Genomic DNA, 15,208 nt, shown 5'->3' on the forward strand with positions numbered 1-15,208 from the left:
TCTGAAACATTATCCAGAGAAGTCATTCTAGACTTAAGGTCTTGACAACCCACAGAGGAGGAAGGAGAGAAACAAAATGGGGATGCATTTGGAGAGGCAGGCATCCCGCCATAAGCAGAGCCTCACATTAAGAACATCTGTACCTATGGCAATGTGCTATATGAAGCCAGGCCAGAAGACAGGGAGAATAGTGGGAGCACCCTGGGCAGTGGTCCAAAGAGCACAATGACCCAGCCCATTGCTCAGCCTACTGTGCAAAGCATTGGATGGAATACAGTTTTACTGAGTACATCTCCAAATACCTCAAACCATGCTACATGCCTTGAGAACAGCCGAAAGCAGCTGGCACAGACACTCTCCAGAAGGAGCATGTGTCCAAAAGCTGCCAATGAGTCCAGGTGACTTTTACTGTGAGTATGGATCTATTCATTCAAATGCAGACTAGCACCTGCATGCTTACAGCCTGCTAGGTAACAGGACAACCTCCTGTTCCTTGTATAGCCTGCAGCAGAGGTCTGGCCCTGCTTAGTAAAGCAAGATGGTGGTTTTGATTGATTTGTTTTTCCAGTTTTGAGACAGGGTCTCACTGTGTAGTCAAGGCTTTTCTGGAATTTGCAAGGTTCCCACCTCTGTTTCCTGAGTGCTGAGATTATAGACATGCACAATCATACAGGGCTAAAGCAATGACTATGTGAGATGACCCTAGAGCTTTGGCCAGAGTGGTAGCAGCTAAGTACCTGCAGAGTCCACTGAGTGCTTGGCCCAGGGGTCATGTTCTACATTTTCTGAGAACAATCAGTGCAGCCATGCACTGAGTCACCACGATTTCAATTCTGATAGGTAGTAAGAAGTTAACAAATGACATGACTAGGAGGGATTTGCGGATGAAATATTCCCCTGCTAACCCTAAGTATCCCCGTGGCTCAGCACCTTCCCATGTTTAAGATATATCCCCTGTTCTGCCCAACACAGAATGTGTAATCAGCATCTCTCAGGCAATGACTAGGGGTTGGGGGACAGGGGCAAGATGGTGTGCATCTCTGAGCCCTAGGCAGAAATAATGATTTCCATATTGCCTTGAAGGGTTCACAGGGCCAAATTGGGACTTCTGGCCCCCGGGGAGCACCTGGTACCCCAGGCTTAAAAGGTAAGGAAGGAATATTTTCTCTTCTGATGTGTTTGCCTAGACCAAGGTAATGTTTTACCAATCTACAACTTAGGAGTAGGGAAAGCTGTGTTTAGGGGAAATATGAATTTGGTTTATATTTCCCATTTAGCCAAACACCCTCTGCAATCCTTGATCCTCAAAGACAATGCAAACAACAGTGGTGCCTGCCAAAATCTCTTCCCAGGCCTTAACGCCTCCCCCCCACCCACCCACAAAAAAAGCATTCCTTTGGCTTTGTATTTTGACCCATCAAAACAACAGCACAGAACTTCAGCTCTTCCACTGGTGAACACAGGCCCCTTAGCAGGAACAAGTCTCTTTACGTGAATCACTATTCCATTCTGGTAGTGTTTCAGGGATCATTTACCATCTTTTCACATGTACTGGACCTAGAGATGTGTTTCCAATAGAAGAGCGCTGTATCTAAGGATGGCTTGGGCTAGAGAGATGGCTCAGAGGTTAAGAGCACAATTTGCTTTTCCAAAGGTCTTGAGTTCAATTCCCAGCAACCACATGGTGGCTAACAACCACCTGTAATGAGATCTGGTACCTTCTTGTGGTGGACACACATGTGGGCAGAATACTGTATAATTTTTAAAAATATTTTAAAACGAAAGAAAAGCAAAGAAACGACTCATTTAATAAAAAAAGAATGGCTCGTGCCAGTAGGATGGTAGCATCCCAGGTTCTTTTATCAAAGCACATGGTTTTGTCAAGAAGCTCCCTTGCACTGGAGAGATGGCTCAGAGGTTAAGAGCACTGACTGCTCTTCCAGAGGTCCTGAGTTCAATTCCCAGCAACCACATGGTGGCTCACAGCCATCTCTAATGTGATCTGATGCCCTCTTCTGGCCTGCAGGTGTACATGCAGGCAGAGCGCTGTATGCATAATAGTAAATCCAGATAAAGGAGGAGGAGGAGGAGAAGAAGACCATATTGAATCAGAATTGAGGAAAAATACATTGAAAAGACTTGTTTGGCGGGAAAAAGTGAACAATTGTTTTTCCTGACCATTTAAATATTACTTATACCTGCAGGAGATCAAGGCCAGACACTCGGCATTTCTGGGGTCCCAGGACCCAGGGGACAGCCTGGAGAATTGGGTTTTAAAGGTAAGGCTGAGATATTTTTCTCCGTATCTCAGAAATGCTCCAGAACTGAGGACTAAGAAAGAATTTTGTGGATCAGCTCCAAGTTCTTCAACTTCCATCGAGTAGATACCCATAGTTTTCCCAACCAAACTGATTTGCACGCTGATAAGGACGTTTAGCATGGTGTACCGCCCAAAAACTGAGTTTACATACTTTCATCTAAATTTTGCTGTACAAACATTTTAGTCCTTCATTCTCGCCTCTGAAAGGAACCCAGAAAAACTCTACTTACTTCTCAGCTGGGTGACAGCTCCTAAATATGAAAACAACCTGCCATAATCATTCCCAGAGCTTCATCACTGAATCAAGCTCCCTCGACAGTTCGAGCTTTTCTCGCCTTCCTACTCACATTTCCCATGGAGGAGCCCAATTCCAGAAATGGGGGCTAATCATTCAGCATTTTTTCTCTCATAGGAGTAAAGGGAAAAGATGGATTAGTTGGGGATAGAGGTTACCCAGGAAACAAAGGCGATGATGGAAAAGTTGGTATCGCTGGAGATCCTGGCCTTCCTGGCTCCCCAGGTACAGTGCTGCTCGAATACTTTATTCTGCAGAAATTAGCATTAGCTTCAAGCCATACCCTATTCTGATGTCCACCTTGGTCTCCCATTTAGGATTTCAAGGGATTTCAGGTATGAGAGGAGACCCAGGCCTCCCAGGTTCATCTGGCCACCTGGGGTCAGTTGGCCACCCTGGACCTTCTGGATTAATAGGACCTAAAGGTATGCGTGTTTGTTAGCAGGAAGTGGGAGGAGGTGTCTTTTCTTCAAAAATACATAGTAGCTAGTTTATCTTAGAATGTAGCAGCTAGGCCTAAACCATGCTTAGAGTGAGGTGTTATACGAGGATTAATGAGAAAGAATTGGAAACGAGCTAGAAAGAAAGCTCAGTGATTAAGAGCGCTTGTCTTTTTTTGCAGAGGACCTGAATTTGATTCCTAGCACCTACACAGTGGCTCCCAACCATCTCTAACTCCAGTTCTAGGTGACCCAGTGCCCTCTTCTAACCTCCATGGGCCCCGGGCCTTTATGTAGGACACAGATATACATGTAGAGGAAATTCTCATATATATAAAATAAAATAATAAATATAAGAAACCTTAATTGGAAAAAAGAAAAAAAAAAGGAAGGTGAACAATTATGAATGGGAATAGAGGGCTGGAGAGATGGCTCAGAAGTTAAGAGCACTGACTGCTCTTCCAGAGGTCCTGAGTTCAATTCCAAACACCCACATGGTGGCTCACAACCATCTGTAATGAGATCTGGTGCCCTTTTTGGGCCTGTAGGCATACATGCAGGCAGAGCACTATATAGAATAAATACATACATCTTTTTAAAAAGGGGAATAGAAAAATGTCAGATCCACAAAGAAAATTATTAGAAAAGAAAGACATTAGTTTTCCTTTACTATAGTGAAATCTATGTGGTTGGTTGCTTAGAAAGAAAATAGATTTATCTTATTGTTTTGAGGCTGTAATTCCAAACAGCCGTGGCACTGACTTTAAGGAGGACCATACCCTAAGTATGTCACCTCATGAGGCATGGGGGGATGACATCATGGCACAATATGAGAGAGGGGGGGAGAGGGAGAGAGAGAAAAGAAGAAGAAGAAGAAGAAGAAGAAGAAGAAGAAGAAGAAGAAGAAGAAGAAGAGGAGGAGGAGGAGGAGGAGGAGGAGGAGGAGGAGGAGGAGGGAGGGGGAAGAGGAGGAAGAGGAGAGGAGAGGAGGGAGGAGAGAGAAGAGAGAGGAGAGGAGGGAGGAGAGAGAAGAGAGAGGAGAAAGGAGAGAGGGGAGAGAGAAGAGATGAGAGAGGAGAGAAGAGAAGAGAGACCAAGGCAGAGACAGATGAGAAATCACAAGTCAACAGAAAGCCATAGTGAGGGTCAGGACCAGTCACATCTTCTGTAGCAATTCAAGATTCTGAGAACTAAGAGTCCATGAGAACTACCTTATTTCTCTTTTGTGGAACATTCTAGTGACAAAACAAACTTTCACTAAACCTCACCTCTTAAAGATCCCATCACCTCCTACTATCATCACAATGGGGACTTTGGGGAACACATTAAAACCATATCGAAGTGTAATGGTTAATACTGCCAACTTGAAAAAATCTAAAATCACATAGGAGACAAGCTTTGGGGACACCTTTTAAGGGAAAATATAGTTAAACTAGCCTTTAGATGAACCTGTGAGGAATTACCTAGATTGAGGTAACTGAGGTAGGCAAGCGTACATTAACTATAGGAGGTGCCATTCCCATTGGCTGGGGTCATGGACTGAACAAAATAGGAGAAAGCTGAGAACCAGCATCCATTGTCATCTGCTTCATGGCCATGGGTGCTTCCTTAAGTCCCTGATGCCATATTTTCCTCAACATCATAGATGGTACCCTCAAGTTGCAAGCCAAAAATAAGTCTTTCCTCTTTTAAGCTGCTTATGTCAAGTATCTGATCATAGAAATGAGACGTGTAACTAACTATAAAAAGCCATAGCAGAAAGCTATTGCCCTCACATACATTGTCTTTCTCTGCTTTAGTGATAGAACAGCAAATCTCTAGACCCAGTTTCTGGGAGCAAGCAGTTCAAGGTCTTAAGATTGCTATTCCTACATTCTATTAAAAATATCTACTGTGGGGGGGGGGGCAAGGATGTAGCTCAGCTGGCAGAGTGCTTGTCCAGCATATGCAAAGCCCTATGTTCAATCTCTAGCACACCATAAACCAGGAGGTACGGGAAGCACCTGTAATCTCTGCACTCTGGATGTAGACGCAGAAAGATGAGGAGTTCAAGGTCACATTCAGCTACATAAAGAGTTATAGTTACCCTGGGATACATGAAACTCTATCTCAAACAAAGCAATAACAAACCGAGAAAAGCAGGGGGGACATATTTATTGGGGCTTGTGGTTTTAGTCGACAACTGTCACTTGGCTTCATTGTATCTGGACCTGTGGTGAGGGATAGTATCATGATAGCAAGTGTGTTATAGAGCTAGGCTGGTTACCTCATGGTGAGCTGGAAGCAGGAAGAACAGTACAGGAAAAACATAGAAATAAATTAATAAAATAAAATTAAAAAATAAAAAAAGAAAGAAGAAAAAAGATGTTACTGTCCTAAACTGTATGCACCAATTTCCTATGCACCAATATTCTAAACATGGTATAATACCCTAAACAATTTCATTTTAAAAATAAAAATATTCTATTTGATTTAAAAAAAAAAACACTCCCTTTCATGACATGCCTCCAATTAACTACTTCTTCCAATTAGGCACCCTTCATAAGTTCTTCTACCACTCAATAGCTCATGAATTTTTGAATTAACACACGGAATTAACACATCTCTAAAGGCAGAATTGTAATTCAATGATTTTCTAAAGGCCCTGTCTTTGAACATAGCATTACTAGGGAATAATTCTCTAATTTGGGGGCCTTTGGGAGACGATTTAGATCTAAACTTCAATAGCTTATTAACTGCTCATGCTGCAATGGCCTTTATAAGAATCCTGAGAACCCAAGGTGCAGGGTGGATAGTCAAAGCCGGCGCTTCTTCCAAAGGGCCTCAAGTCATGCCTCAAGAAAGACAGAGCCATTTCTGATCCTTTCTCTCCTCAGGATTCCCTGGACTTCCTGGTTTACATGGGCTGAATGGACTGCCAGGAACCAAGGGCACCCATGGTACTCCAGGTAAGAAAGGCCTGAAGGTCAAGGTTAAATACATAAAGTGCTTCCAGATGCCTGGAAGAGGTTGCCCGTGTGTTCTTGACTGTAATATATCCTATATCCTGGGACTCAGATCTCCTCACCAGTCTTCAACTGGAAGTTTCTGTATGTAAGGAGGAGAGAAGATGTTTTGCCTTGCTGTGAGAATAAGCTCTTCTTCCGGGCCACAAGGAAGCCAATTAGGCCTGAGGGTTGTCTCCCTCTGAGCTCTGACCCCTCCCTCTGCACTTCTACCTAGGAACCAGTATCACTGGTGTTCCTGGGCCTGCTGGCCTGCCTGGACCCAAAGGGGAAAAGGGAGTGGCAGGAATTGTCATCGGAGACCCAGGGAAACAAGGTTCAAGGGGACAAAAAGGTGACGGAGGTAAGTGAGCCCAAGTCAGACCCTGTAGAAACTAAACGGGGCCTTGGCAGAGGAGCACGGTTTGGGGTTGATCAGGGCCGTCTGGTTCAGAGGGTACCCTTGTGCTTCTCTTTACATCTTGAGAGTCTAAAAGCCCTTAATAAAGAGTGCAAAGAAGAGGTGATAGGCATTCCTGCCATGTGTCCTCTAGCCTCCAGTTCCCCTGGCTCTTTCCAGGTAAGGCTGAACTTCTTCTTCACGCTGGCCCGAAGCCAGGATGAATGCTTCTACGGACCAGTGTTTGTCTAGTTAGTGAGATCTTAGCTACAGTTTCCACCCTGATCTCAGCTCCCTATCCTGCTTGAAGTTCCCGGGTGTCCGTCTCTAAAATCTGACAACTATTAAGCATGTCTTATTCCATTGGCTAGATCTGGGCAGAGGGTTGAAGTTTACGGCCTGTATTGTCCTTGGCTGGTGCCATAGTTTGAGCAGGACCACTGGGCCCAAATCTGCCTATCATAATGTTCTTCATGTAGGTTTCTAGGACCCTCTGGATCCTTCTACTTAAAAAAAAATGTCTTATTCTTCAGCCTCCTTAGCACTGTTCTGGAGACCCACATGTCTCCCACTAGAAGTAAAGCAGGAAATGAATGCATCATAACTTCATGGCTAAAAGTATGACCTCTAGGTTCAAATTCCACCTCCCCCCTCTCTCCCTTTACTATTATTTATGATTTATTATATAAATCATAAATTTAGTATGGCAGCAGTTTATCTTGAGCCAGCTATTTACCCAAGTAATGACACATGGAGATTATGATTTATTTAATTAGCCTAGAGCACAATACTGAGCAATAATTACCCCCATCCTAAACCTCCAAGCTGGTCTACCTTCCTCCCAGTCAAATTTCCCACTATACTTGCCTTTTTAATCATCTCCTGGCTCCAGTTCACATCTCCTGATGCTTTCTTGTCCTGTCCTCGTGGCTTAATCCCTTACTTCCTTTCTCTCTCCTCCCTTTGCTGTACTGGGATGTCCCACCCTATCCTCTCTATGTATTGCCTGGTCAGCATTTTATTGGCAATACAGAGAACAAATGGTGGGCATGTTCACACAAACTTGAGACAGGAGATACATAGAATAAACATAACAATGCCATGTGCAGATTGAAACCAGATAGTAGGGTAGAGAAATCAGCATTTGAATTAACAAGGGTAAACTGTACACAGTGCACAATAAGATTATGCCAACTCTTCCCCCTTTAAGTCTGAATTAGGATATATAACAGGATATTTTTCCAAAGTTGCCAAATGCATAAAGACTGGACATTGGGAATATAACCCCTTCCTAATAGCTTTCATAATTGTTGTTATTTTATATTAGTTTATTGTTGAAAGAAAAAGAGCCTTTTATTGGACTAAAAAGAGGAATTATAGAAGGAATATCCTGTGTACTGTATGGATGTAGAACTTGTCAATAATAAATGTGATGGTCTATAGCTTAGGTAGGAAACAGGAGATGGGACATCTGGTAGGCAGTGAGAATTCTGGGAGAGAAACAACCATGAGAGACTCAGCCAACAAGATATGAAGAGAATGGTCTTGTGGTACCTGAACACAGATCACCAGCCACATGGCACAATTAAGAATAATACAAGTTGGGCAGGGTGGCACACGCCTTTGATCCCAGCACTTAGAAAGTAGAGGCAGGCAGATAGCTGTGAGCTCAAGGCCAGCCTGGTGGTCTACAAAGCGAGTCCAGGACAGCCACTGCTACACAGAGAGACCCTGTCTCAAAAAAACAAAAAACAAAAACAAAAATAGAATAATATAAATGGGTTATTTTAAGTTATGAGCTAGTCAGAGAAAAGCCTAGCTATATGACCTAGGTATTATAAATAATATTTTGAATGTCATTATTCTGGGGAACAGAGGATTGGAGGAACACCCATACACGCAGCATTCTATGAACAGTAACGTAATGTGACTCAAAGAACATATCTCAGTGCCTAGCAGACGCACCAGAAACACTGGGCACCATGCTATTTCATGCTACTTGAGAAGTGATATCTACAATATGTAGTGTATTTGGGGTCTGAGATCTCAGCACACTTGCTGTTTACATAGTGTATGTATGTTTCTCAGAAACTATATTCACACATTAATTCATTTCCTGATGCATTTTGAATGGGGGCATCTGTTGTTTCTGTGTTTAATCTTTCCTTTGGTCTGGGCAAACTTGTTCTTTTGGAGAAAGCCAGAAGCTTCTCCAGAGGAAGGCTCAAAGCCGAGGCTGAGACTGCAGAGCAACTGTGGCTTCTTTCCCAAGACATAGAGAAGAGGGGACCAGATGGAAGCATATGGCATTTCCTTTTCTGTTTCTAAATCTTGACTGTGAAATTCTGGTTATCAAATTATTCATTTACTTTAGCTGACATAAAATCATAATTATAATTACAGTAAACAGCACAGAAGTATAATTATGAAGGGCAGCATGCCACAAAGGAATACATTTGGGGTGGTTGTCTCATTAGATGTTCAAAATAAGCAAAACAACCAACATACTGTTTAGGGATGCAAATATTCATGAAGAAATTATGATGTAAAGGAAGGAAGTGAACACAGAATTTGGGAATGGTTGTCTCTAAGAAGATGGGGTGGAATCTATGGAGACTACACACATAATTACTAAGATAATGAATGGCATTTTCATTTTCCTTTAGTGGGACAATGGAGTACAGATGTGTTCACCGTACCTGGATTATTCTTTACTGAAACAATTTGTTTCAAAAGGAATACAACATGTATCGTGCCCACCAGAGGAAACTGTGATTCGGTAGTGGAAGTAAAACAGACTGAGCCTAAGAACATTTCATCCCCTGTGCTCACAATACCTTTAGCTAAATGATCTGCAATTAGACTGTTCTTTTCATACTTGCATTAAATCCTTAGAGCCCACAATTATGTATTTAGAGTTTCTCAGGTTTGGGCATTGGAATGAGTTAGCAAAATGGTTTTCTGGCATTTTCAGTTCCTTATTCAGAACATTTTAATTGTAATAAAAAAAAAAGCATACAAGACCTTCAAAATGTTCAGCGGGTAAAGGCACCTAAAATATAAGCATGACAACCCGAGCTTCACCCCTGGAACTAAAGTAAAGGTTGAAGGGGAGAGCCAACTCCATAGAGCTGTCCTCTGGACTCCACTTATGCACTGTGGCACACCCCCCCCCAAACATTCACACTATAATGGTAAGTTGTTTAAAATATTAGATTTTGGTACTACTTTAGGTCAGTAGTATATGTATTTAGTATTTGATGATATATTAATATACTTAGAAAGTCAAGAAGCAGATAAAGGGCATGCAAGTCTTTAGAAAACTGACATGGGAACTCATAGATTTTGTGAGCTGCCCGGGCTTACCCCATTCTGTGTGGTTATATGGTACTGTGCTTGTTGGTTTTGTATAATTTGAGCTGATATAAATACATGTCATAAGCACATACACATATATAAAGCTCTGCTTCCAGGAAAAAGCATGCAATGTATCTTTCTTTTCAGATCCTTACCTCAATGAGAAAGAAAAGTACTCCAGAGAGTCATCGTGACACAACTGACAATGCTGCCCGTAGCAACGTGTAGCTTTCATGTGCTTTTTCTTATAGAGACCTAAAAGCAAAAAGAGTTTTTTCTCAAAATCAACATTTTTAATCTCTAGTTTTCCTTGTGATTCAATGTACTAATGAGCTATTTTTAAGCAGCTGCTCTGGCTACTCTACCATCTCTCTTTACAAGTTTATATTGGTTTACCAGATTTTAAAAGATGAATATGAGATGGGAAATTGGGTAATAATATTTTTCATATTGTCTCTCACACACAAAAATGAATCTCAATCAGCAGGTTTTTATCAGGCAAATTATACTGAATTTTATTTGACTATCCATTAGAATATGCCAGTTAACACATTTGTTCCACCCTTAATGTGTAGCTGGAACTTTCACATGTGTATAGACAGTTTTGATGTCTCCTCATCACGGTTGCCATGTATGGATTTAGCACACGGTAAATAACTATTTTGTCGTCTGATGAGAGTTCTGTTTTTAACGCACAGTAGAAATTGCTCCACAAATCAAAAACATGTAAATAGTATGGAAGCTCCAATACATGACTATATGCTTTGGCCAAAGGGGGATAAAGATGTGGCACGACAGGATATGTTCAACAAGCAACTGAGCAGTAATTCCACTAACATGAGTCACCTATAAAAGACTTGACATTGTTGGTGTTCTTGTTTGCCTAGAAGTGACAAAAGATAGCCAGGGAAACCTAGTACTGCAGGAGGATCACTGGTACTCTTCCTGCCTCTGTTCTGGGTGGTCTGGCTTCCGTCATACAGTACCCATAACTTTTGGGCAGCATCAGACAGAATTGGTGGTTAGGAATCTTTTTGTTTGACAAACCAGTGTGTTTCAGAACAACACTTGGAAAACTGAAATTCCAGCTCCTCAGCCATGCTTTCTTTTATTTCTGATCTAGAGGAAAACAGCCTAAAATATTTCTATCACCAGTGAACTTGGGAAGCTAGAAATTTCCATAGCTCTGTCCCAATAAAACAAAGCTCTTTAGCTGGAAAGAAAGAGTCTGAGCTTTATTTATTGTTTTCAGCTTGCTGGGAAGTTAGGATGCGTGGAAGAGAGCCCTCTGCTGGTTTTCTTTTGGAATTGCAGCTACCTCAAAGACTTCCATTTTCTGAGAGCTCTTGGCCCTTTCCTGGACATGGGAAGCCCACCCAACTCCATTTTATTTATTCTTTACAGGTTTCCCAGGTCTCCAAGGTCCTGCTGGTGCCCCTGGAGCCCCAGGCATCTCCTTGTCCTCAGTCATAGCAGGAAAGCCTGGTGACCCTGGGCGGCCAGGCCTAGATGGAGAACGAGGTAAAAATAAGAAGCCCCAAACAGAACTGGCCACCTTACTTTGATGTTGGCAGAAATCCTGTAAATAATGCAGCCCTTTCCATGTTGCTGGACATGTATAGATCTTCTTGGCCTCGATTTGTTCCTTTTCATGAAATTTTAAGGGACTAGAACTGGCTGTATTTTGCTGAAGTGTTTCAGAAAGTCAGGGCACGGGAACTCCATGGACAGCAGCAAAGACCCCTGTGCTAGGAATGGCCTTTATCTACCTAATCCCCTAGGCCTTCAGCAGCTTCCTATCTCACTGCACTTTGTCACTCTTCCAATCTTATCCCTAGGCCAACCAGGCCTCCCAGGACCTCCAGGTCCCCCTGGGCCATCCTCAGATCAAGGCGACCCTGGAGACCCTGGCTTCTCTGGAATTCCAGGCCTTCAAGGTCTCAAGGGAAACCAAGGACTTCCAGGTTTCTCTGGACTTTCTGGAGATCTAGGACTGAAAGGTAAGCTGGTCCCACCAGCTGCAAGACCCATCGGTCACCACTGCACATCCCAGTGGCCCTGAAGAGGCTCACAGATAGGGCTTCTGCTGCCCAGTCTCCGTCCATCCCCACCATGTCAACATCTGACTTGTTTTCCTTTGGCTCTTATCAGGCACTAGAGGGGAGCCTGGCCTCATGGGGACTCCCGGCAAGGTTGGGCCACCAGGAGACCCAGGATTTCCTGGGATGAAGGGGAAAGCGGGTCCAAGAGGTGAGTCTGAGTCTGTGGCAAGTCCCCGGATGTATCTCCCAACATGCCTTGCATCTGCTCCCTTTGCATCAATTCTGCAGCTGCCTCGAGGTCCAAGCCATTAGCACTTCTCATGTGGTAACCTTCCTCCCCCAACAACAACTATTTTTTACATATAGTTGCAAACAAAACAAAACAAAACCCAAGCCATTCTATTTGTAGCATAGAAATGAACCAAGGACCACAAAATTATGTGCAACACCTCCCTCTTCACCTTCACGTCAGCCTGTGCCTTTACTGTTCATTGACTTCTCAAATATTCTCCCACTCACTCCCTTGTTTTTTTTTTTTCTTTTTTGACTAGGATATTTTTAAGTAGCCTAGAGCACAATGTTGCACAATAATTACCCACCCTAAGTCTCCAAGCTACTGTAATTTCTTCACATTCAGATTTCCCACATTATACTTGCTTTTTACTCATATCCTAGGTCTGGCTCATTTATCCTGGTGCTTCCCGGTCCTCTCCATGTCCATCCCTCCTCTCCTTCCTGCCCCAGTTACCTTTACCTTTTTTTTTTTTTGGTCCCTTCTTTCCTTCCTGCTAGTTCCCTTTTCCCTAGTTAGTCCCTCCTCTGTTTTTATGTCATATATGTAACTCATATAACATGATGCTCTTTTTTTGTTCCTTAATTTTTATTCTCTATATAATTTATTCAGATTACATCTAAATTGTTATCCCATCCCTTGTCTCCTCCCATTCTTCCTTCCCACTCTCCTGCTTTCACCCCATTCCCCTCCCCTCTTTAATCAAATCCACTTGCTTGTACATGACATTCTTCACTTGTCACTATGGGTGAAGAAAATTCCTTTGTGCATATGTGCCATATTTTCTTTATCCATTCATCTGTTAATGGACACTTAGGTTAGTCCCAAACCTTAGGTCTTGTGAATACTACAGGAATAAATATGGATGTGTAGGTATCTCTGTGGTATGCTGATTGGGAGTACCTGTGAGTATATTACTGGGAATGGTACAAATGGATCGTATGACAATTCTCTTTTTAGTTTTCTTGTTTTGTTTTGCTTTGTTTTGTTTTCTGAGGCGCTCTAATATTGATTTCCATGATGCCTGCACTATCTCATTGATAGTGTATATGTTCCTGGTTCTCTCTTTAAATGTCTAGCTCCTTCTGTTACTTCTGATGTTTGAATAGTTTCAGCTTAACTGTCAACTGGTAGCTCTAAAGTAGATCCCTCCACTTATGGGACCCCATGCTCCTTTCCATTGTCACTGCACTATTCACTTTCTTCCCAGCCCTTAAATTTTGCATGATGAGTTAATAGTATTTGCCAAATTGTGCATTGTTCATCTTCACCACTAGGGCATAATCTCCATAACGGCCCATCATTCACTGCTCTAGTCTCATCTCCCAGGACCTTGACAGAGAGTAACCACCCAAGAAATACTTGATTAATGAATTTGTAAACAAGTTATTGTATTTGTAAAGTAGCTGACTCAGGTGGGTCTTTTAGGCTGAGACACCAACTGCACCTCTGGTGTTGGATGCATCTCTACAGTATCTTTGGTAGTCCATTCTGACCAGTATGTAAGTAAATAGCTGCTCCATCCATGAGTCAAGTCTCAGCCTACTGTATTTGCAGCAGACATTTCCTAATTGCCTTCCACCTAGAAGATTCCATACTGGGCTATGGGGAGCCAAAATAAATATGACTTGCTCACTGCCTTGTCCACAAGGACCCACCAAGCCCCTATGACGGAGATGGGGAAAGGTCTTATGAAGGATTATGTGTTCTGTCCTGGAGGCATCACGTGGGGACTGTGAGCACAGAAAGAAAGAGAAACTAGTTGGTGATTGCCAGGCAGAGAGAAGGCTACCAATGTTCCTCCTCTGCTGGAGCCTGACAATGCTATTTCGCCACCTGCCCTCAGGTTTTTCTGGCCCTCAGGGTGCACCAGGACACACACCAATTGCCGAAGCTATCCAGGTTCCTCCAGGACCTTTGGGTCTGCCAGGCATTGATGGCATCCCTGGCCTCACAGGAGACCCTGGGTCTCAAGGCTATGTGGGTCTGCAAGGTAAGAGTGGCACCAGAGAAAAGGGACTCGCTGGGAAGCTGAAAGGCCTTGGTTGAGAGGCCAAAGTTACTGTCTGGCACAGTTCTAAGAAGGGGACTTCATCATCAAGCATTTCCATTGCTATTTCACAAGGCTCCCAAACTCTCTGACAGGGAAGGGAAAAGCCAGGAAGCTAAGGGGGCAGTGACTATAGTTCCTTTCAGAGAACATGTGAGTCTTTCCCCTAGACAGCCTGCCATCTCTAAAGTTTGTTTGGGGCATAGAGGGGATGTGGTGAGTGACAACGGAGAATGCAAGGTAGTGGAGAACGCACAGGGCTGGGGACAGGAAATATGGCTTCCAAGTCCCAGCTTTGCCCCAGTAGGAATAAGTTATTACTCTCCCTGAGACTTCACATGAGTCCGAGGAGAGAGAGTCTAGTCCTTCCATATGGAGCCCTTCCCTATCCTGTAGATTTTCTCTCCTGCAGGTTCCAAAGGTCTACCTGGAATCCCTGGCAATGATGGCCCCAGTGGGCTTCCAGGCCCACCTGGAATCCTTGGTGATCCTGGTCTCCCTGGACTACAAGGACCTCCAGGATTTGAAGGTCAGATGAACAAAATTTGGGCACTTAGTCGACCACATGATGAATTTGCCACTATGAGGGGACTCACAGGCTGAGTTCTTGTCTGGCTTATTGCTTTGAAGAGTCACCATTACCAAGGCAACTCTTATGAAAGAAAGCATACCAGGACTGGGGTATTGCTGTGACAGGCTTAAGCATGGTTTTGTTGGAGGAATATGGAAGAGTTTGGGACTTTGGGCTGGAAAAGTGGTTGGATGCTTTAAGCAGGGCTTAGTGGGCTATACCAGTAGGAGCATGGAATACAGTATTGATGGTAATTTGAACTGTGGGTTCCTGGCTGATGAAGTTCAGAGGGGAATAGTACTAGTAAGTGGCCTAGAGACCATTCTTGTGATATTTTGACAAAGAATGTGGCTGCTTTTTGCCCTTGTCCTAAAAATCTGCCTGAGACTAACTTGAAGAGTTTTGAATTAATGGTGTTGGCCATGGAAATTTCAAGATAGTTTAGTATTGACTCTGC

The 15,208-nt window shown here is 43.2% G+C and overlaps 1 protein-coding gene across 3 annotated transcripts in view; it reads left to right on the plus strand.

Annotated features, from left to right (window-relative positions):
* The window catches only part of COL4A6 (collagen type IV alpha 6 chain), a 294,528-nt gene that overhangs the window by 273,449 nt on the left and 5,871 nt on the right, over positions 1-15,208 (plus strand). For all 3 annotated transcript variants that reach the window (XM_084790553.1, XM_084790554.1, XM_084790555.1), the window contains 11 exons: positions 1,084-1,147; positions 2,205-2,279; positions 2,733-2,840; positions 2,933-3,040; positions 5,932-6,003; positions 6,278-6,403; positions 11,201-11,317; positions 11,635-11,796; positions 11,948-12,046; positions 13,977-14,123; positions 14,593-14,709. In XM_084790553.1, coding sequence (XP_084646679.1) covers positions 1,084-1,147; positions 2,205-2,279; positions 2,733-2,840; positions 2,933-3,040; positions 5,932-6,003; positions 6,278-6,403; positions 11,201-11,317; positions 11,635-11,796; positions 11,948-12,046; positions 13,977-14,123; positions 14,593-14,709 — 1,195 coding nt within the window. The remainder of the gene's footprint in view (positions 1-1,083; positions 1,148-2,204; positions 2,280-2,732; positions 2,841-2,932; positions 3,041-5,931; positions 6,004-6,277; positions 6,404-11,200; positions 11,318-11,634; positions 11,797-11,947; positions 12,047-13,976; positions 14,124-14,592; positions 14,710-15,208) is intronic.

Source organism: Acomys minous, assembly GCF_964271855.1.
Source record: "Acomys minous genome assembly, chromosome: 7".
Lineage (NCBI taxonomy): Eukaryota > Metazoa > Chordata > Mammalia > Rodentia > Muridae > Acomys > Acomys minous.